At 36.2% G+C, this 20,908-nt stretch overlaps 2 protein-coding genes across 3 annotated transcripts in view; one reads left to right on the forward strand and one right to left on the reverse strand.

Annotated features, from left to right (window-relative positions):
- Nucleotides 1-1,085: 1,085 nt before the first annotated feature.
- Nucleotides 1,086-14,333, forward strand: LOC113048054 (tetraspanin-12-like). The gene is made up of 8 exons (XM_026209562.1): nucleotides 1,086-1,544; nucleotides 1,930-2,061; nucleotides 3,501-3,583; nucleotides 5,335-5,470; nucleotides 9,271-9,336; nucleotides 11,146-11,253; nucleotides 11,568-11,711; nucleotides 13,051-14,333. The coding sequence occupies exons 2-8, from the start codon at nucleotides 1,996-1,998 to the stop codon at nucleotides 13,351-13,353; spliced, it is 906 nt and encodes a 301-aa protein (XP_026065347.1). The 5' UTR covers nucleotides 1,086-1,544; nucleotides 1,930-1,995; the 3' UTR covers nucleotides 13,354-14,333.
- Nucleotides 14,334-17,450: 3,117 nt separating this feature from the next.
- The window catches only part of LOC113048047 (potassium voltage-gated channel subfamily D member 2-like), a 102,855-nt gene continuing 99,397 nt past the window's right edge, over nucleotides 17,451-20,908 (reverse strand). For both annotated transcript variants that reach the window (XM_026209552.1, XM_026209551.1), the window contains one exon: nucleotides 17,451-20,300. In XM_026209552.1, coding sequence (XP_026065337.1) covers nucleotides 20,120-20,300 — 181 coding nt within the window. In that variant the 3' untranslated portion in view covers nucleotides 17,451-20,119. The remainder of the gene's footprint in view (nucleotides 20,301-20,908) is intronic.

Raw genomic sequence — 20,908 nt, forward strand, 5'->3', positions numbered from 1 at the left:
AAGATACCTGCCTTTTTCCCAGAAGAGAAAATAAGTTAAATTTACCATCATCTTAAAATTCGAAAAGTTTTCACCCCCAGGCCCTTAATGGACAAAAATACTAGTAAGTTTTAAATAGTTACCAGTAAACTTATAGTAGTATAGCAATTCAAGTATTCATTAGTCTTAAGTAAATAGTTTATATCTAAACCTTATTGTAAATTTTTATCTCACAATTATTAGTTTTTTTCTTGCATTTGTGAGAAAAAAAAAGTCTAAGGCCAGTTTCACACTGGCTGCGTGGCGTGAGCGTCCCATGTCTGAAGCGTCCCAGAAGCGTGGTGGCTGCCTCACGTTTTCTGTGTCTTTACACACCAGAACCGTGGGAGGGAGACCGTTGACAGACCAGGCTCTTGTCTTCATGACAACAATATCAACTTTTTTTTACACATCTACACCTACGCCTACTGATAAAGGACACCGTCAAAAGTATTGACGGCGAAATAGATTATGTTTGACAGGTGCAATATTTGAAAATCAATAATTATTTATTTATTTTTTTAAATTACATTTATATCCGAATTTATGTCAACCTACAGACTTTCAAATATAAAAATATCATGAATTCATATGTATTTGTGTACAAAATGACATATAAACACATTTTCCTATTATATTTTGACTGGAAACGCTTCCAACACCCGCTTGTCATGGTAAAAATAGGCGTCGGTTCTATTTCTAGCATGCATGCGTTTTTCGCGCGGCTCAAGCAGGCGGTCTGTAAGCTCTAACCTGTTAACAAGGGAGCCAAATTAAAAACCGACACACCACGTGGCTGAGACGCTTGCGCCACGAATCTAGTGTGTCGCCGGCCTAAATTGTGATATAAACTCAAAACTATAATATTGCGAAGCAAGTCAGAACTGTGAGATAAAAAGCCACGCTTAACTTTTTTCTTTTTAAAGCTTCCATAGTACATACATAGACACTATTAATTTATAGGAATATATCAATAGGCCTGCATGTTAAAACGGCTTGCCATAAGCGGGATGGATCCGATGACCCACAGTGTGCCTTTAGGACCCTGAGGCACCGCTGCTCCAGATGACACTCGCGCGTTTGGAGTGAAAGTCTCTTACAAGCACAAGTTAAACACAACACTTGTGGAAAGGCGAGATGCACACAGCTGGAGTGTATACGCCTGGAATGACTGTGGCAGTGAATGGATCGCAGCGAAAACGCCCGACTCGCGCGCAGCTCCGTTGGGAATATTAATATGATTTTACATTGCAGGCGCAAATTAAGCTTTTAAGGTGTTTCCTGCAACGACATGCTGGACAAAATATAATGCAGTGCCTTCCAAAAGTCTAACGCGGGATTTTTTTTTTTTTTTTTTTTTGGTGTGAAATATGTAACCTACTGAGTGATCATTTCATCAGAATTCAAGACGAGAAAGCTGCAGTCTGTTGCTCTTTTAAAAAAAACCACATGTTGCTTCTTAAAAACCCTACGGATATTTATAACACTAAATCAAGACATTCTGGATGCTTAGGACTTATGACATGGTATGATTTTAAAAAAATCTCTCCTTAACCAGCTTAAGATAATGGTCTAACTGGTCTTCAGATGGTTTTAACTGGTTTAAGATGTACTTAGCTGGTCTCCAGCTTGGCAAAGCTAAAGCTGAGCTTCAGCTGTTTGATGGTCTCTTAGATTATTTAAGATGGTCTGAGGCTGATTTTTAGCTCGTTTAGCTGGTTGACAAAGTATCCAAAACCACTTTAAAACGAACCAACAGTTCAGTTTGACCAAGCCGGGGGACTAACTAAGACCAGCAACCTCAGACTGTTTTCTGCAGCAGCGATCCACTTGACATCTCAAAAAGATGTATGATTGTGAAGGTTAAAAAAAAATGTTTTACGCAGTTTTCAAACGGTCTTTTCTCCTCAGCGGTTAAGGTGCCATGGTGGCAGAAGTTAAAATGAGGTCTTTTGGCGAGCAGTTGGCGCGCTCAGAATGGCCCGGGAGGATTCGGTGAAGTGTCTGCGCTGTCTGCTCTACGCGCTCAACTTTCTCTTCTGGGTAAGACGAGTCCAAGTCGGAGCAGGTGGTCCGGCGAGCGCTCACGTTACATGGCACGGTGCTGCTGTGCGCTCTGAGCTCTCCAAGACGCACAACAGCCACTCACTCTACAACACACGCGCCATCTGTGTTCTCTTCGTCCCCATCCTATGTTATCATTATGTGTAGGACAGCCTGAATCCCAGCTATGCTCGAATGGCGCACAGCTCACATTCTGCTTTGCGCTATTTTTAGGGAATTAAATGTGATAAGCACCAGGGTGTGTTTTTAGACCAAGAATGCCTGCGTAGGGCAAACTAAACCCATGCCACTTATATTGCAGCATGTCAAACATAGATAGCACAGTGCCTAAATAGGTTTCCAAGCCAACCTTGTACATAAACACAGATACATGTAATGCTTACTTGGTTTTTAAATATACATTCAGGAAAAAAAAAAAAGATAAAAAGCTGTCCAGGGCACTATCTAAAGGTACAAAAAAAAACTAAATGCTACATAATTGTAACTTACGCTTTAATGCTACAAATTAGAACCTTAAAGGTAAATATTAGTCTTGTATTATTTGTACATTTGCTATCTAAAGTCTCCAAAGATTTTAAGCCACAACTAAAATGCATGAACTTTATTGCATTACATTATCAAACTAAACGCCACCTGCAAGCAAAGTAGATCTATAAGCTATTGCAGAACTAATTTAACTTTTCTGAGCCAATTTTGTTTGCCAGCTGGTCCAAATGTAGTTTTTAGTGGCTGCATGAAATCAAGGTGTAGTTCATAATGTTTCAACTCTAATTTTAAATAGTAAATAATAAATGAAATCTAAATGAAATGAAATGAAAATATTTATGTATAAATCAACACTTTACAATAAGGTTACATTAGTTGTTAACGATGAAAAACACTTTCATGATTTTAATTTTAGCATTTACTAATAAATTATAAAAATTAGAAGTTGTATCTGATATATATATATATATATATATATATATATGTGTGTGTGTGTGTGTGTGTGTGTGTGTGTGTGTGTGTGTGTATGTATTAATATATGTAATATATGCATGCATATGAAGACTTAACAGTGTTTATTAAGTAATTTATAAAAGTATTAATAGTATCAAAATTATATAAAGTATAAAAAGTATAAAGTAAAAGTTAAAATAAAAACTGTAACAAAGTTACTTTTATTTATACTCTTATTTTTAATGCATTAATGTTAGTGTTGTTAACGATAAAATATATAATAAATACATTTAAATTAAAACTTGAAACAAATATAAAACTTTTTATAATAACTTTTTGGGGGGTAATATTTTTGGGAAATTTTTTCTTGTACTATGAAATGTGTTCTTAGTATCTTTGTCAAAAATAAGTATACCCATGTTTAATTGTGGCTGAAGTACCATGTTTTCTTCTTCTTTTCTTTTTTTCTTATCTCCAAGGTCATGGCCCTGTGTGTGCTGGGAGTGTCTGCCTGCCTCAGGGATCACCTGAACAATGTGCTCACCTTAACCGCTGACACCAGGTGAGTGGTAGCTGAAGGACAGGTGTGAGCCGTAAAAACCTTTCATTCAGGGCAGCAGCCCATGTAAAGGTCTAATTTACTGTTTTCCCATTTTCAGCCAGTCTGGATCAAATTGCCTCAAGCTTATGAAGTAATTACAAGCTTGAATGAGGTGTGCAGTTCTGTAGAAGAAATCAGATAAATGCATTAAGTCGCCAGCTGAGACAGGGCCTTCATTTGTGTATGTTTTGTAATTGTGTAGAGTTTTCTTTCCAAATCCTCTCAAGCATTAAAGGAAAACTCAGCAAAACTGGAGGAAAAATCCCAAAAGTAACAATATTATCCTGGAGGCGAGTGATATCTAATTATTGTTGACAAAAAGCAATTTATCACCAAGGTGTGTATTGTAATTCAGAGTTGTTATTGGGGTCTCTATGGCTTACATGAATAGGAATCAGCAGAGAGAAAACGGTGTTAAAACCTGATTGTACACAGGTTGCACTGCAGTAATGTGCTGAATCAGCCATCCTTCCTCTCTGCAGAATGAAACATTATATCAACTAGAATATTTCAAATTTATACTGATGTGTGTGATCCTCAATTAGATATTTAGCTTAAAAAATATTCAGTATAATTTAAGCTTGACAGCAATTCTAACATTGTTTTGTTATATATAATAACATTTATAATTTTAATATTAATGCATTTTATTGTTATATTATTAACATGTTGTACATGCATTTTTCATCTATGCATTTTCATTGTAATTTCTATCATAAAAATCCCATTAAATAAGAAAAATGCATGAAAAAAATATTTTTCATACATTAATTTTTCATTATAATTTCTATCATAACAATCCCAAAGATTTTCAGGTTTCAAAATAATACAAATTTTACAATTATTAAAAAACCTTTTGATGAATTCAATAAAAAAAAATATATATATATTTTATGCATTGTAAATTGTATGACAAATGTAGAAAAATACAACATATTTCCTCTCAGCAGAATGAAACAATATGAACTAGTATAAGTTATGCTCAATCGACAGCAATTATTTATGGTAACTAATAATGATTAATTGATTGTATACATTTTTTCAATTAAAATGAAAAATAGGTGATATAACCTACAATGGAAATAAATGGGGCCCATTTTGGAGGTTTTGAAACAAGTCAAGAAACAAGAGATATGCAGCTTCTATTGATCTACGTTCAGTTAACTTAAAGTAAACCTGTTTATAATATTTAATAGTCACTTTAGGGTTCATAGTGTTGCATTGTCATGGCAAGTGGATATTTTTTCCACAGTAAAATCATGTTTACATGCATATTATTCACATGTTGTGGCTATTGAAACAGTGAGTATTTTAATGCTTACAGATAGGCCTTAGTTCCACTGTAAGTGTCTCACTGTAAACATTGCAATTGCGGTGTGTAAGATTATGCCACAAAAGCTGGATTGAGCTTGTGTACTGAACCCAAAATATTCCTTTAAACTGTAGCTTACCCATGTCCTCCCATACTGAAAACAGTGTTGAATCTTAAGAGAGCTGAAGCTAAAGAAAGCCAAACAGAACTAGAGACAGCAAGAAACAGGAAGAGAGAGAGCTTGCATTCCTATAGAGTATAATCACAGTTTATTTGCAACTGGTGTATTACTCAAATATGCTGCCCTATGAGAGGAGGAAGAGACAGGATGGATGGATAAATAAACAAAAGGCCTGCCAAGAAATGACTCGTCCTCTCTCTCTCTCTCTCTCTCCCTCAGACTGGAGGAGGCAGCCGTTCTCACATACTCCCCCGTCGTCCATCCTGTCGTCATCACCGTGTGCTGTTTTCTAATCATCGTGGCTATGGTGGGCTACTGTGGCACGCTCAAGTGCAATCTGCTCCTACTGTCTTGGGTAAGTAGAACTGGGAAGAGAGGAAAACCAAACAAAAGAAAAAGCAAGAACAGCAGGACCATTGTGTGGTTTGGAAGATGTGTGGTTTTGTGTACCGAGAATATTTTAAGTTTGGTTGACCCCAAACCACCCTCCAATCAGATTCATGGTTTCTTTATCCATGCAACCACGAATGTCCAAGCTGCACACTGCATATTGCACTGACTAAAATGTAAAATTCACATGAATTTAAATAATTATTAATATTATGGTTGCACTTTATTTTACAGTACGTGTACTAACATGTACTTACAGTGTACTTAGTGTATTTATCTAAGAAAGTTCTGGTAAAACAAGGCAACTACATGGGGTAGGGTTAGGTTTAGGGGTAGGTTCAGGGTTAGGTACCTAGTTATTACATAGTTGTTGTAATTACTATAATAAGTACATAGTATGTACATGAGGAACAGGATTGTAAAATAAAGTGCTACCAATATTATTTATAAATTTTATTTGATAAAATATAAAACTTTTTCATGTTAACCAATGATTTCAGAGCATAACATCCATGTTCTAATCAAATCCTGACGGATTTACTTACAGTAAGTCCTGCCCTACGTTATATCGCCACCAAATATTGTAGTTTAATGCAGTTTTGAATCTGTTCTGCAGACATCTGTGTTTAAAACTAGTGCCATGTATATATGGCCACATGAACTCACCTCATAACTACACTAGTATACTAAAAGATCATATTATTATCCTTATATGAGATGTCATGCTGCACCGTGTGTATAGAGACAAAGAGTTAGACTGCAGTAATATATGAGCACGGCACATCACTCAACATGATGGACTGTCTAGGAGGGCCAAATAGAGGGCACATAGTTATATCAATTGTGAGAGATTTTTGTGTGTTTAGACGGATATGTTGGCGACATTATGACTTCTGAAATTACAAGATCTTGACAGGCTGTTAGCACAGATGATATAAATGATTTAGAGAGGAAGGAAAACCCACCCTCTATCTGACCCTTAGAATTAAACAGGCTGTGTTTCTACTTTAAAACAACAGTCCACCCAAAAAATGAAAATCTGTCATCATTTACTCACTCGTTTGGGGTTACAAACCCGTTTGACATGGATCAGAAAAGGAAGATATTTAACAAAGTGTCCTGACAGCTCTTTTCCCTGTAATGAAAGTCACATTTATAATAAAAATATACATCCATACAAATATAAATGTAATATTAATACATTATTATCATTAATACATTATTTAATAATGATAAAATATGTTTGTGTATAAAATATTGCATTTTATAAAAACGATTTAACAATCTTTTATTGCTTGTGCAATTTTTTATTAACTTTTTCAATTATTTAAAAATATTCTAACTTGTATTTATTAAATACTTTTTTTATTGTTAATAAAAAACTTTTGACTAAAAATATTTGTAATAATAATTTTAATGATGATACTTTTATCAAAATTAATTGATTAAAACAAATTTTTATAATATAATATGTAATGTAAATAGCTTTAATTAAGAATCCTGTTTTCTATGCAGTCACACTTTTAAATGCTGTGTCAGATTGTGCAACATTTAGAAGTCTAGCAAATCTGATGAAGAACTGAAGAAATCCCGGCATGGAGGGGGAGGAGAGAACAGGTAGAGGGCTGTTTTATGGCTCGCTGTCCCAGGTGTGTGACGGGCGGGAGGGTGGGGTTCCCGTCCGCCGACCCAGACTGAGGGTCTGTTTTGTGGGACTCCTTGACCCATCTCTCTCCCTCCTCCTCCTCTTCCTCCTCCTCTCTTTGGGTCTCCATTCATCTCCTCAGGAGCCTTTCTCCTCTCTGCCCCAGTGGGCTTGTGTTACCCAGAGGCTCGGCGACAAACAAAATTTTATCTGGCTGAGATACAATAGGTAAAGCAATCCAGGAGGAGAGCAGGAAGACATGAAGAGAGGAGAGGCGCTTGGGTTACGTGGTCGCTCTATTCACCAGCCGCGCTCTTATCGAGTGCTGCGACCTGGCCAAGCACACACACACACACACACACTCTTTATCCTGTCAAAGCAAAGGAAAGGAGAGGGTAATCGGGAGATCATGAGAACAGAGAGACGTTCATATTAAACGACGAGACATACATCTAAAATGTAATGTCAGTCAATAATCAATATGGTATCAATATATTGTGCATCCCTAATCACTTGAAACATTAATAGCACATCTCTCCTCAATAAATCACCTAACTCAAGGTATCATGTCCACAGCACAGTCTGTTCAAATCTCTAACTGTAAGTAAGCCCCAAAGCACCAGTTTAATGACATTGACAGTAGCCATCTGTCAAAACAAATCTGATATGACTTAATAACTGGCTCTAAATGTATTTCAGTTCTGTTTGCATGACTAAGTGATAAAGGGGGTGTAAATTGTTCCGGTGAAAAGGAAGTCCATCCATTTCGACGTGTCCTGTTTTCTGTAACAGAAGCCAAAAAAATGTGCGAGTGTGAAAGAGGAAGAGTTAAACTCTCAACAAATCAATAAACCGCGAGTTCGCAGAGAGAATGTAACCTCTCTTACCCCGAGAAAAATATTTTGCAGATGAGCCAGCTTGTTGGGAACTTCCAGGGGTTACAAGTTCACATTGGACATATTTGAGCAGCAGATATTAGCAGGGAAGAGTGTGAAGAGAAAAGCTTGTCATTTTTCGTGGCAGGCATCTGACTGGCGAAATGGACTGAAATACTAATACAGCAGCAGAACATCCACAAATATTTAGAGTCTCCCAAATAAACATGCTGTCAGACGGGGGTCTGCTCTGAATGCAGCTCCTAACACTGTCATTCATCTTGATAATCTCTCTCAAAGCGTGTTCAACGAAGGGGAACCATGTATGTTAAGGAGATTTTGAGAAAGACAGAGAGTGTTTGTCTTCAGGAAGGGAGGAGATAAGATGGATGTGCTAGTTCACAGGGCCCTGAAGACAAAATCTGTGCATCTGTAGATGCAAAAAAAAAAAAAAAAAAAAAAAAAAAAAACCTCTTTTGGAGTTTTGATTCTCTTTTGTTTTATTCATTCGGTGCATCCATACTGAATACTATAATTTTTTTTAAATAGCATGGGAAAAATTAAGCAAAAAATAAACTATTCAGATAATAGTATACTTCATTTTTGTCATTATGTTTGGCAAAATTGTAATATTTAAAAATGTATGAATAAACTCTAAATAGTTCATTTTTATTGGTTTTAAATAAAATATGGAATATTTGAAAATAAAAAATATATATTTATGTTAAATATATTATTATACGATTATATCTAATCTACTAAATTTGAAATGTGTATTTTATATTACTTAAATATGAAAATGTGTGTGTGTGTGTGTGTGTATATACACACACACCCACACACACATGGTTAATTAATAAATACAAAAATTATTAAGAACATAAATAGATTCAGTTTCATCTTGACTTGAAAAGTTATGTAATTGTCATAATTTAATACATGAATGGTCATGTTTAGTGGATTTTATAATGAGAGGAGTATGTTTTATTATATTTTGCACAGTATACTGCATACTGCAAAATATTGAATTCCTAGTATACTATTCTGAACACAGCCTGTCAAAATAACAAAAAACTCCAGAGAGAAGAACTGAGACACAAACCAGACCTCCGATCCCAGCATACATGAACACGCACACACACACACACACCTTTCTCTATGTCTGCTCATCAACACCTTTCCTTCTGCCTTATTGTTTAAGAAGATATTTTTAACCAAACTGTTTTTATCTGTGTGTGTTTGCAGTATTTTGGCTGTCTGATGGTGATATTCTGCGTGGAGCTGGCCAGCGGAGTGTGGACGTATGACGAGGTGTGTGCTGCTATGAATAAACAGGAATGCCTACACTCTCCTCTCTCGCACGTTAACAACATGGCCACCACACGGCCATTCCCAGGAGCAACGGAATGAGGATCCGATTTCTAAACCGCATGCTTACGATCTAATCTTAACTAATATGACTTCAAAAGCCCGGCTCTAGCACATTTCCTTTTTGGGGAGTTAATAAACAGAGCGTTTATGTTTAATTATGTGCGGATGGAGGGCGGAGTCAAACATGTAAATTCTCTAAATGGCTCTTGAAGCAAGATTAGCATCTGGCTTTACAGAAACCTGTCCCTGATCTGTGCAGACTAAAAGATTTGATCAGCAAAGGGGAAAAGGGATTGCAGGTAGCATCTGCTTCTGTTAGCCCAGGGATTCGAGAGATAAGGCACACCTCCAGGGGAAGATATCACACACACCTAGCTTTAATCTAGCTTCTCTCACTCAGACATACACAGCTTCTGCTTGATGACACGCTCTTATCACCAACCTAAAAACCTTTGTTTGGTGTGATGGTCTTATTGTGGCCTAATGTGATCCCCTGTGTGTGGGTGGGCAATGAACTTGTTTACTCCGCTGCACCTGGTCTGATGTTAGTGGTTGTATCAGCAGTGCATCCACTTTAACTTTCCTTGGCTTAAAGTCATCATGAAATGACATTCTCTATCCATCTTATTTCCGAAATGTGCATTTTTAGGAGTGAAACTGAATATTATTGAGGAAAAAATGATGAACAAGAATTATTAATCAGAATTTAATTAGACTGTGGAAGAGTAGACATCGCAAAGGCAAATGTCTAAAAATCTACATCTTCTCCCCACTTGTAGAGCATAGGTCAGGGTTTTCAAAAATAAATAAATAAATAAATAAGTAAAAAAATAAAAAATAAAAAAATAAAAAAGGTGTCAAAAATGAAATAAGTAAATAATACAATTAATACAAATATTGTATGCTTAATACTTAATAAAAATAACTCTAAATCTAAAAGTATAAAAAAAACTCAATGTAGAAGTTAATAAGAAAGTCAACTTATTAGAAAATATACATGATATTATATAGAAAATATTTACTTTCTATTAAGTTGACCTTCTTATTAACTTATTAACTTTATATACTTCATATTATATATTATATATTTTCATTTCTTTACAGTTTAAGTTAAAGTATGGGTCTTTATATATGACAAATCTCCGTATTTGAGAGTCTTTGAAAAACTGGTCTACCTTACATCAGCCAAAATAATAATAATAATAATAATAATTTCAGAGGTTAAATAAGTTATTATATTCTATTGAAAGATTACAAATACATGACAATTACTTTCTTTTCTTTATTACATTAGAACAAAATGCATTAATGACTGTAATTTCATGTTGACTTTAAACTGACGAGCTTTAGCAAGTTTAGCTGGAAAAAACATAGATGACACATCTAGCCCTCGGCATTGTGAGTACATATCATATGCCATCATGGTGATTTCCGAGGGGTGAAAACAGAAGTGTCTCATGTGGACTGTATATGGACCCTTACCCTAATATATAAACAACACTTGCACACACTTGAATAGGGCATTTCATAAATAGCCAATAAATTGGTAATGAGAGAGCCTAAAATTAGAAGCGTGGATCTGTGTATGGTCCTTTCAATTGCCTGGAAATCCCATTGTTTTTGTTATTTAGAAAACGTAAATACTGAAAGTGTAGGAAATAGATTTTGTGTCATTACAAAATCACAAGGGACCAATTCAGGGCTTTTTAAATTGTGAAATGGTAACTCCTCCTCTCTTTCTCTCTTCAGCCTATGGTACAGAGGTCTGATATGATAAGTCTAAAGTCTCGTATTCCTCATTTCGGCCTGCAGCGCTACCAGTGGCTCACACATGCCTGGAACTCTTTACAAACAGAGGTGAGATGTCAAAATCATCACCAGGATAGCAGGGCTATGAGAAGTTGATGGTGTTTAGTAATTCTACTGTTGACACTGAACGCGAAAATGCTGAGCCAAGCCATTCTGTCAATGTGAAACATTTGATCTTGAAATAGACAAAAACTAAACTTTCTTCCCAGTTCAGTTGTCTAGATTTGTATATTAGGAGTTTCATTGGTTCCTTGAGACATTTCTTTTGTTCCTCTTTACACAGGTTAATCACAATTCAGTATGCTGATATTTTACGAAAACATCATCACTGTCAGTTACTCATTTTCATACCTGCCTTACAGTTAAAGTGTTGTGGAGTGATTTACTTCACTGACTGGCTGGAAATGACAGAGATGGAGTGGCCACCTGACTCCTGCTGCTCCAATCAGTATCCAGGATGTGCCCGCCACGCCCACTACCATGACCTCAGTGACCTTTACCAGGAGGTTACATTACATTATTATTCTAAGATGGATGAAGATGATTTTGAAGTTTTATATTTTGATTTTGGCAGTTTCAGTAATTAAGGTTACAAAACCTCTCATTACGTAATTTTACCTATTTATTTGATCTCAGCTGATTTGATCAGTCCAACATAAGTTTGTTAGATGCTTTTACTTGTGACGACATGATCAAATATTGAAGTGCACAAGATGATCCAATTATTACATGTTATGGTCATAATAATTAAGAAAGTCATTAATGTACTCACATAAGAGGTCCTCTTACATGTTGTCCAATGATGTCTCAAAAAAAGTCATCGTTATTTAGGGGCTTTTCTCAGCCAATACTGATATGCGGGGAATATCATGCAATTAATTTGATTAAAATTCGAATAGATTGACAGCTCTAATTAAAACATGACTTTGCAGTTGAAAAATTGAGGCCAGAAAGTGTAGATATTCACTGACCTGCTGAGGGTGTGTTTAATCAAGCTGTGTGTTACGAGCGACTCCAGCAGTGCCATTTAAGTCAGTCACGCAGCTCAGAGACGCACCTGTGTGTTGAGTACCAAAACACACTATCTAGGACAAATGCAACACAGTGTCTCATCCACCCCCTGCTCTTCAAATGTCCTGTCTGTGACTCGTCTGCTACACTATAGTTCAGTCAAGGCCTTTAAAAAGGTTTCGAAAATTAGAGGTTTGAAGGTTTTTAGATAGAAAGAAAGATAGATAGATATAATAAACATTATAGACACATTGTATTTGTGGTAAAGCAGCCACCAGAGCTCAGCCTTTCAGACAGATCCCACAACAGAAGAGTGAAAGCAGAGCTTTGATGAATAATACGGGAACATTGATCACTAGGGGGAGAGTTAGGAGAGAAGGACTGAGGGTGTGGAGACTGATCCTCAACCACTTCCTGTCTCTATGTCTTTGTCTCTCTTTCTGAATGGATGACTGGGGAATTACCCCACAGTATAAATTCCACACTAACAGGAAACAGTTTACCTGCCCTTCCACAATTCAGCATAGGAAATACCCAAAACACACAGGCACGCACACAAGCGGATGAACGTGTTGCATTGCTCGCATATTAGCGTGGCAGCTGTTATGCTCACAGAAATGTGGGGGAGAGTTGCATGAAAACAAGCTGTTAAAGCGGAAGTGTGAATTTTTTCTCATCTATCAAAAAAAAAAAAAATATATATATATATATATATATATATATAATAAAAAAAATAGTAAAATTAAATAAATAAAAAAAGTAATAAAAATTAAAATAAAATAATAAACAAATAATTTAAAAAAATAATAAATATCTGTACATTTGTTTTGACAGGGTTGCGGTCCCAAGATCTACAGTTTTATCCGTGGCACCAAACAGCTGCAGGTGCTGAGGTTCTTGGGCGTGTCGATTGGCGTGGCTCAGATTTTAGCCATGACGTTGACTGTGACACTCCTGTGGGCTCTCTATTATGACCACAAACCACCTGACCCAGCATCCCCGGATGCTTTAATCCACACGCACAGCTCCTCAGAAGATGCCCTGAAGCCCTGCCACCCACATCCACGAGTGCCTGAGGCCTGGGCCAATGCGCCCGCTAATGGACACACCCAGTTTGAGATGGAGCAACTTTCCTAGCAGTGACTTCATGGTGACCCATCGCCTACTTCAACACTGCGGAGACACTTAAAATGACACTGAATGGATCGGACAGCAGCAGTGAACTGGACCAGAAAATGGACCCTGTGGAATATGAAGTAGTCTGGGTGCCTGGATAATACGATTTAAATGGTGTGAATCATTTTAGAGAAAACTTTATATGCCTGTGGAGAAAGCAGCTTTTTGTGGTCATCACATTGAAGTTGAAGAGGATTTACTGCGTTCTTCCTAAATAAAGTCATTGCCTCTGTCTCTATAGACTTGAATTCTCCAGAGGGAGGTTTCTGGAATGAACTGTTTCCGCTTAAATCTTTCTTCCTCTCAGTGAAATGGCCCATCACCACTTATACTGACCTATAGTTGATGCGCACTATAATTTTGGCAATTTTTTTGCCATGCGAGACAAGAATTGTAAAATATTTATTTTATCATAGTCCAAAATCAGTTTGCATTATGGGATTCTCTTCATGTTAGGATCACAATTTACCTCACATTTGTTCAGAAGAATTCACAAATTCCTTCTTTCACCAAGCTATGTCAGACTTCAAACACTCCGACATTTTTTTTCTCTCCTTTACTAGTACAAAGTTGTGTGGTACTATTTTAATGTTTGTTTGAAGAGTCATATTCATTTAAATGGACGTTAATGGCAATTTTGCCTAAGATATATATCATACAGTGTGACATAACAGATAAAACACAAACAGTCTGCATTGGCTTTTACACAAAATCTCACCTGGCTCATACTTTTGCAGATTTTCATGTCTTAATTTAACAGCTCCATGATAAGATTCAAATGGACTGGTGCATTAAAAAATGTTTTAGATCTCAAAAGTAGTATGAATTTTCTATGCAATAATAGTCTGCACATAAATTACGTTATAATAGGGTTAAACACTGCTGAAAGTTTGAGAAACCTCTTGCATGTGAATCACAGTGCATTAAACACATCGAGAAGATGTTACTGGAAGCCAGTGTGTGTTTGTTCACAGCCACATTTTAGCTAAACTAACGTGTACCCTGAGAAGTTTTAGTAAATTATTTTTTATCATGGATGAATCAAATGAGTGAATTATGGAAGGTCTTGAACATCAACAAGTTCAGGGTTGGTCAATAAAAATAGATCTATTGAACAGTACATATAATTTTAATTAAATTAAATTAATTATTAATTAATCAAATACTACACAGTATATTCTACATTTTGTGTACTATAAAAGTTTCAATGTTGTCAATTAAGTCACAAAATATTTACATCACATTAATTAAGACACACACACACACACACAATCATATTTCATAAAAGGCAATTTTTTTAACTTTTTTTTCTTTGAAATAATGTGCACCAATGAATCAAATGAGCCAACAAGTGCATTAAGAAAGTAAAAATAGTCAATTATGTTATGTTATTAACTCAATGGCTTAAAGTTTCTTACGAGTGGCCAGACTTTTGTCATAACATTGCAAGGTTCAGCATATTTCACTATGTTATTTTTCAACATGTATCTGACAGATAACTCACCAATTTCACGCCTAGCAATAACCATAATGCTACATTACATTAATGCTACAACAACTGAGGCATGCAGCAGGGCCTGGTTTTCTTACCGTGCAGTTACTTCCGCTGAATCAAGCTGATTTTCTGCACAGCGCTCTGTTTCTAAGTTGTGAGCATTCCAGAGGTGTCACGCTTAAGTGCTACTGGGTGGAAACACAGGTTTAATTTTTGGCCCTGCTTTTGACTTGATGGGAGACATCCTTGGCAGAGGGAAAGCGAAGGGATTTAGCTCTTGCCTGCTTCATGAATTTTAACAGATGTAAAGCGATGAATAAAACATCTCAACAGAGAGTGCTTTTGAGAGAGGGAGGAAGTAAACACATGGAAAAATATTTGAATAGAACTGTATGATGCACTGTACTCTTCATACTAATTTTTAAAAAACACAATGCATCATTGCTACACTACATTTCAACATTTCAAGCAGGTGTATCATGAATTTCTTTCACAAGACCTCATTATGAATTTTTTTAAAATAGAAATGTCTTAAAATGAACAGCATTCGTGACTCATACTTCCATAACTGGACATACCTGTGATTAGAAATTGATTAGATCGTGAAAAGTAGGTGTTATGTAGGCCTATAGGTGTACAAAAGTTATGTACCCTTCAAGACAAGTCATACATATAGTAACTGTGAGTTTTGAGCACGTGAATGACCAAGTAAAGACGAGTGAAACTTAAAACTGCAGAAACCTTGATCTGACAGTAATATCAGTGAGCAATAATAAATGGATATCATGCATGATGGAAACTATATTTTAAATTATTCGGAATTTCAATGTAGTTTTCTGGGTTTATTGCTCACAATATAATTCTTTTTTAGACTACTTGTCATGTTGCCAAATTAAATTTGTGACATTATAATAACTAACATAATAATGAGTTTCCGAGTTGCACTTGAAAGAACAATTAATCTTGGCAAACCATTTTAGACATTCTATAAAATCGCATTAGCAAGTTAGCATTAGCCACTGAATGAATCATCTTGCTTCCAGTTAAGACTTTTCTGTAGCATATTGCACATCTGCAAATAGAGCGTACAGAAAACATCGCTCACACAGTTTACTAGAAATATTATGATTAGTATGTTAGCATGCTAATCCAAACATAGCTGGAGCTCTAGAAATGCTTTTATAAGCTTCCTCTTTTGTAAGCTTCCCCACCGTTCATTGCCAGTGCAGGATCTGATTTATGAATCAGAAAGGAGGACACATGCAGGATTGCCGTCATACAAGCTTACAAAAGAAATACTCCTCACTTGTTTCTAACCCCTCTCCATTCATCTCCTGTGTGTGTGAGAGAGAGACTGACAGAGAGCATAAAGCTAGCCTTATAGCATGTTAGCTGTTGTGTGTTCAAAACATAATACTTTTCATCCATAACACAGAGAACGGTTGACTTTGTGTCATTCGCTGTTGTAGAGATGTACAGAGCCTTTCACATGGACTGTACTGTCATATAGCCAGTCCCACTCATGCTTACAGTACAGTAAAATGAGTCAATGGGGAAATAAAACCATTAACCTTTCACCTCTCCGCGAAAATAGCGAGGTCGCAAACAGACAGCTGCAGCTTGTATGAAGTCCAACTATAATATCCCCCTGTGTGCGGCGAGGTCCCCCTCCTTCTGCGTCTCTCAGATATGGTCTCTTCCTACAACCGACTTCAAAAGTCTCAATTACCTTCGGCATGATGGGAAATATGCTAATGTGTAGCACTATCGCTCGCCTGCTGGGAGCTCACTACAGCCCTGCGGTTCGCTTGCTCTGAGTGAGCTCGACAATTTGGTGCAATTCCTTGCCTTCCGGACCTCCTCATCCCCCGATTCCCGTGTATAATGGAAGATACTGTGCATGTGTAACATAATCATGCTAAGTGCTTTATTAACATCGGTCCCTTTAAATGTGCCACCTGAGAAATGTGTGAAATTCGCAAAATGGGAAAGAGGCCTATGAAGAAAATGACGCTCAGCTGGAAATGGAAGAGAGTACAGCGTTGCTGATTTGCTGTTAATGTTTATACTTGTGGTGAGGTCTTTAAACAACCTCCTAAACCTAACTATTAGGAAATCTTTACCATGTAACTCATTCTGAATGATATCTCAACAATTTTTGCACAACTGCAGGACAACTTTGTATGCTCATTCAAGATTTTACAGAGACTTTTTAGCAGTATGCTAGCATATAAATGCTAATGAAGCTAGCAGACACAACATAAATTGGTTTGACAAGGTCTTTATAAAGTCGTATGAAAGCCTGTTTCCATCTAAAGGTTTTTTTTTTTAGTAAAAAGTAAAAATAATTATAAAGGTAACTGTGACATACATTGTAACATATAGTTGCAAAAGTCACAATTGCAAGATGGAATTACATTGTGAAATATAACAGCATAAATGTATATTTCTCATAATTGCAACTATCAAGTTTTAACGTTATATTGGACAATGTGACTTCATTCTCGCAATTGTGACTATTTCTTGCTTTACTTTATAAAGTTGTAATTTTGAGATATAAAGAAATAGTTTTTTTTTAAGGTGGAAACATGATTCAATAGTTAACTAAGATTAGTCAAATGATCACAACACCATTGTTTTTTTTTTCTGTATTTTAATAGGACAATGAATTAATTATTTTTATTCATAGACAATGCACCGGACTAAACAACTGGTTTGCATTTTTTTTTTTCAGCGTTTTTCAATAATTCATATATTTTAATGTCCAAAACACAAGCTGTAACAATTCCAAAGGACCATCGTCACCTGGTAGTCGTTTAAATGTACATTATATAGAACTAACCGGAAGTCTGTTTTAAAAGTCCCTGGTTGATAGAAAAAGAAACCCACACGTTCTCTATGAGTCTGTGAGCACATGCACTCAATCAGTCCGGTCAATCCTGTCCTCCAAACAGAGAGAAAAAAATCTCCAAACCTAAACAGATGGTCCAGGTTTTCCACTCGTTGATTTAGAGAGTAAAGTGTGAGACATTACATTTTCTGTCCACTGAAATTAGCAGAAAAGAAGAAAATCTAATATATTTCACTACACAGAAGAACATATTTACAGCACAAGTGCACTAGCAACACTCTCTCATAGTTTCCTATTTCATCTTTTCTTTTTCTTTTTTCTTTTTTTGTATTTTACAACTGAAATACATTTATAATATATAATCAACACCATTTGAGTTTTAAAAATATGCATTTGTGAGATTCTATTCCCCCGGTAACCCTTTTAATACAAAGCATATCTTTACAAAAAGAATTTTGTTGCATAAGTCACATGGTAAAGCAAGAATGGGTGCAGGCATTGTGCAGGAGGGCAGTGGTGTGTGTGTGTGTGTGTGTATTGAGCAAGGTGCATTAAGAGTTCCTCACCACAAATTGCACTGACATTGGTATAAAAAAAAACAAAAAACACTTTATAGTCTATTTTCTTGCCAGTTCCAGACATTAAATGGCAGAGAAGAGAGAATTCATCTTTCAGGCACAGAAATGTTTTAACACTATTTCATTAATAATAATACATTTTGAATGAATCTCACAGACATATTTCTGCCCCAAATCAAAATAAATTATATTTTGCTTACATTAATTCTAAACAGATTTTGTGCATTATATTCAGGGACAATTAAGCACAACATCTGAAAATCTGTCATTTCTTAAATGCCAAAAAACAATTTTCATTACTGAAATGGCATAATTGAAATTTCTGCAGTATTTTTACAATCATTATAAAGCATTATACATTTGCTTTTAAAAAATACTGTATTGCAGTTATGAAAATCACCAATACAAATACAAAGAACTAAAATTTTGCGTGGAGTGTGCTTATTTTTCATTCAAATGTTTTTTTTTTTTAAAACGATTTTTATGCAAAATATAATTTATTCGCTTTTGATTTTGGAGTGAAACAAACCTGAATGTGACTTTGCGAGATTTTTGTGTTTTTATATTCAACACTAAGCGTGTTTGGCTGATCACAATGATATAATAATCCCCATAACAGTACTAAGAACCTGATTGGATGATTCTCAACGTGTTATCACACACAGATTGATGCCATTATCCAGTAATAATAGACAGACCTAAGAATGTTTGCTGATAAAAGTACATCTTTAAAGGGAGGGAAGAAAAAAAGTCCTGGGTGGGCTCTATGCTCTGGTCCAAGTTGGCCCGTTTCACCATATGTATGACAACATGCACAATAGTTTTAACAAATATAATAAATAAGCACGTTATTTTTCTTTTCACAGTTAACTTGCAAACTTTGGAGTATAAAATGGAATGGCTAGTATTAGAGCTCAAGTCCATAAGCCTCCACTGTCAGTTTGAGAAAGTCACATATATTGAAACACAAAAGGTGTTTCCTTTTCCGTGTAGCTTTTTGCAACAAAAAATTAATTAATAAAGAGTTAAAATAAAAAAAGCATAACAAACGTCTCATCAGGTCAGGCAAGGAATGAACACAACATGGGTGGGACAGAGAGAGTGTGATACAAGGTTTTCTTTGTTTATCACCTGTATCAACAGGCTAATCTCTCAAAACAGCTGTTTTTACACACTCATTGTGTTGGAAAGATCAATACTATTTAACTAGGCAAAAATAAAAAGCACGCATTCTGACAGAAAGAGCCAATCCTTATTGCTCATGCCAAATTGAAAAAAGACAAAGACTTATGCAGAACATGCAAGAGATTGATCTCAATCACACACACGCACGCAAAAGCATCCGACAGCACACCCTAGTAGAGCCCAGCTTTACTTTGTAGTATCAAAAGTGTGTACAGCTGTGTAAAAGCTTGTAAAATCCCGCCCCTGCTGGTACACTCCTTATTCGTCCCAATTTTCTGCCGATCCCATCAAACTGAAGACAAAAGATTCAAAGACTCACAATACTGAAAAATTATAGAAGCTGTAATAAACACATTGTTTTCCTCTATGGGTTGAGTGTAAGCTTATTGGACCCCATCGTGAGTCACATGATGTATGGGCCTAGAGTTAGAGCTGATGGAGCTCACAGAGATGGAGAGCTCTGGAAAAGAGCTGATTTAAAAAATAAAAAATTAAAAGTTCCAGCTATGGCCCATCCTGCTGCAATGCCTCCTCCACTACACTAGGGGGCTCCATCGATCATTTTCTGCTCCAGCATCCACTCGCTAAATAAAATGGCTAATGGTCATGGCAGACGGTCTATAACGCCGACACCCTGACAATGTTGCTTTGCAAAAAGTCATGCGAGCTGGCTGAGTCTCCGCCCTCGGGTGTGGTCACGGGCGGGGTGGGCATGCTGATGACAGCGGCAGTGATGTAGGACTGATCTTCTGAATTCAGGGGTACAGTCTCTTCAAACTTGGCATTGAGACTGGAGCGGCTGCATCGGAAGAAAGAGGGAGAGAAAGGGCGGGTGAGAAAATAATCCAGCTGATGGGCAAATTCCACCAGCTGTTGGAGGCAATCAAGATAACGTTCCCAGAGTATGCTGGCACAGTGGGGAGCTTTACAGGATTCCAGCAGCATGAATCACTATGAGAACAACCAAAATACCCAGATATACAGTGAACCCACATCAAATAAACTACACTTTATATCATATGTGCTAAACAAGACTTATTATGCATACTACACTATATACTGCATTCTATAATGTACTACACACTTTGCGTCACATACTGTATTTGACATATTACGTATACTTATTTCTATACACTGCATTCTAAAGCACACTAAATATGTGCTCTAATATGCATTCTACATTCTCTGTATTACATATAATATACTATGCATAATACACTCAGTTGTATACAGTATATGCATTCTGGATTATGTAATGTGTTATGCATTTAGTAGTTCACTAAATTCTATGCACTATACTTTGCGTTCATCATGTATAATAGACACTATGCCCTACACACTAACACTATGCATTACACACTGTATCGCATATATTTAGAGACTAACTACAAAATAATTCTACATTCT

Source organism: Carassius auratus, chromosome 29 (assembly GCF_003368295.1).
Source record: "Carassius auratus strain Wakin chromosome 29, ASM336829v1, whole genome shotgun sequence".
Lineage (NCBI taxonomy): Eukaryota > Metazoa > Chordata > Actinopteri > Cypriniformes > Cyprinidae > Carassius > Carassius auratus.

What these genes read in the sequence shown, in the direction of transcription:
- LOC113048054 (XM_026209562.1), top strand. Translation starts at nt 1,996, where the DNA reads ATGGCCCGGGAGGATTCGGTGAAGTGTCTGCGCTGTCTGCTCTACGCG. An exon ending in CGCTCAACTTTCTCTTCTGG is followed by an intron (nt 2,062 to 3,500) that starts GTAAGACGAGTC and finishes CTTATCTCCAAG; the next exon opens with GTCATGGCCCTGTGTGTGCT. An exon ending in ATCTGCTCCTACTGTCTTGG is followed by an intron (nt 5,471 to 9,270) that starts GTAAGTAGAACT and finishes GTGTGTTTGCAG; the next exon opens with TATTTTGGCTGTCTGATGGT.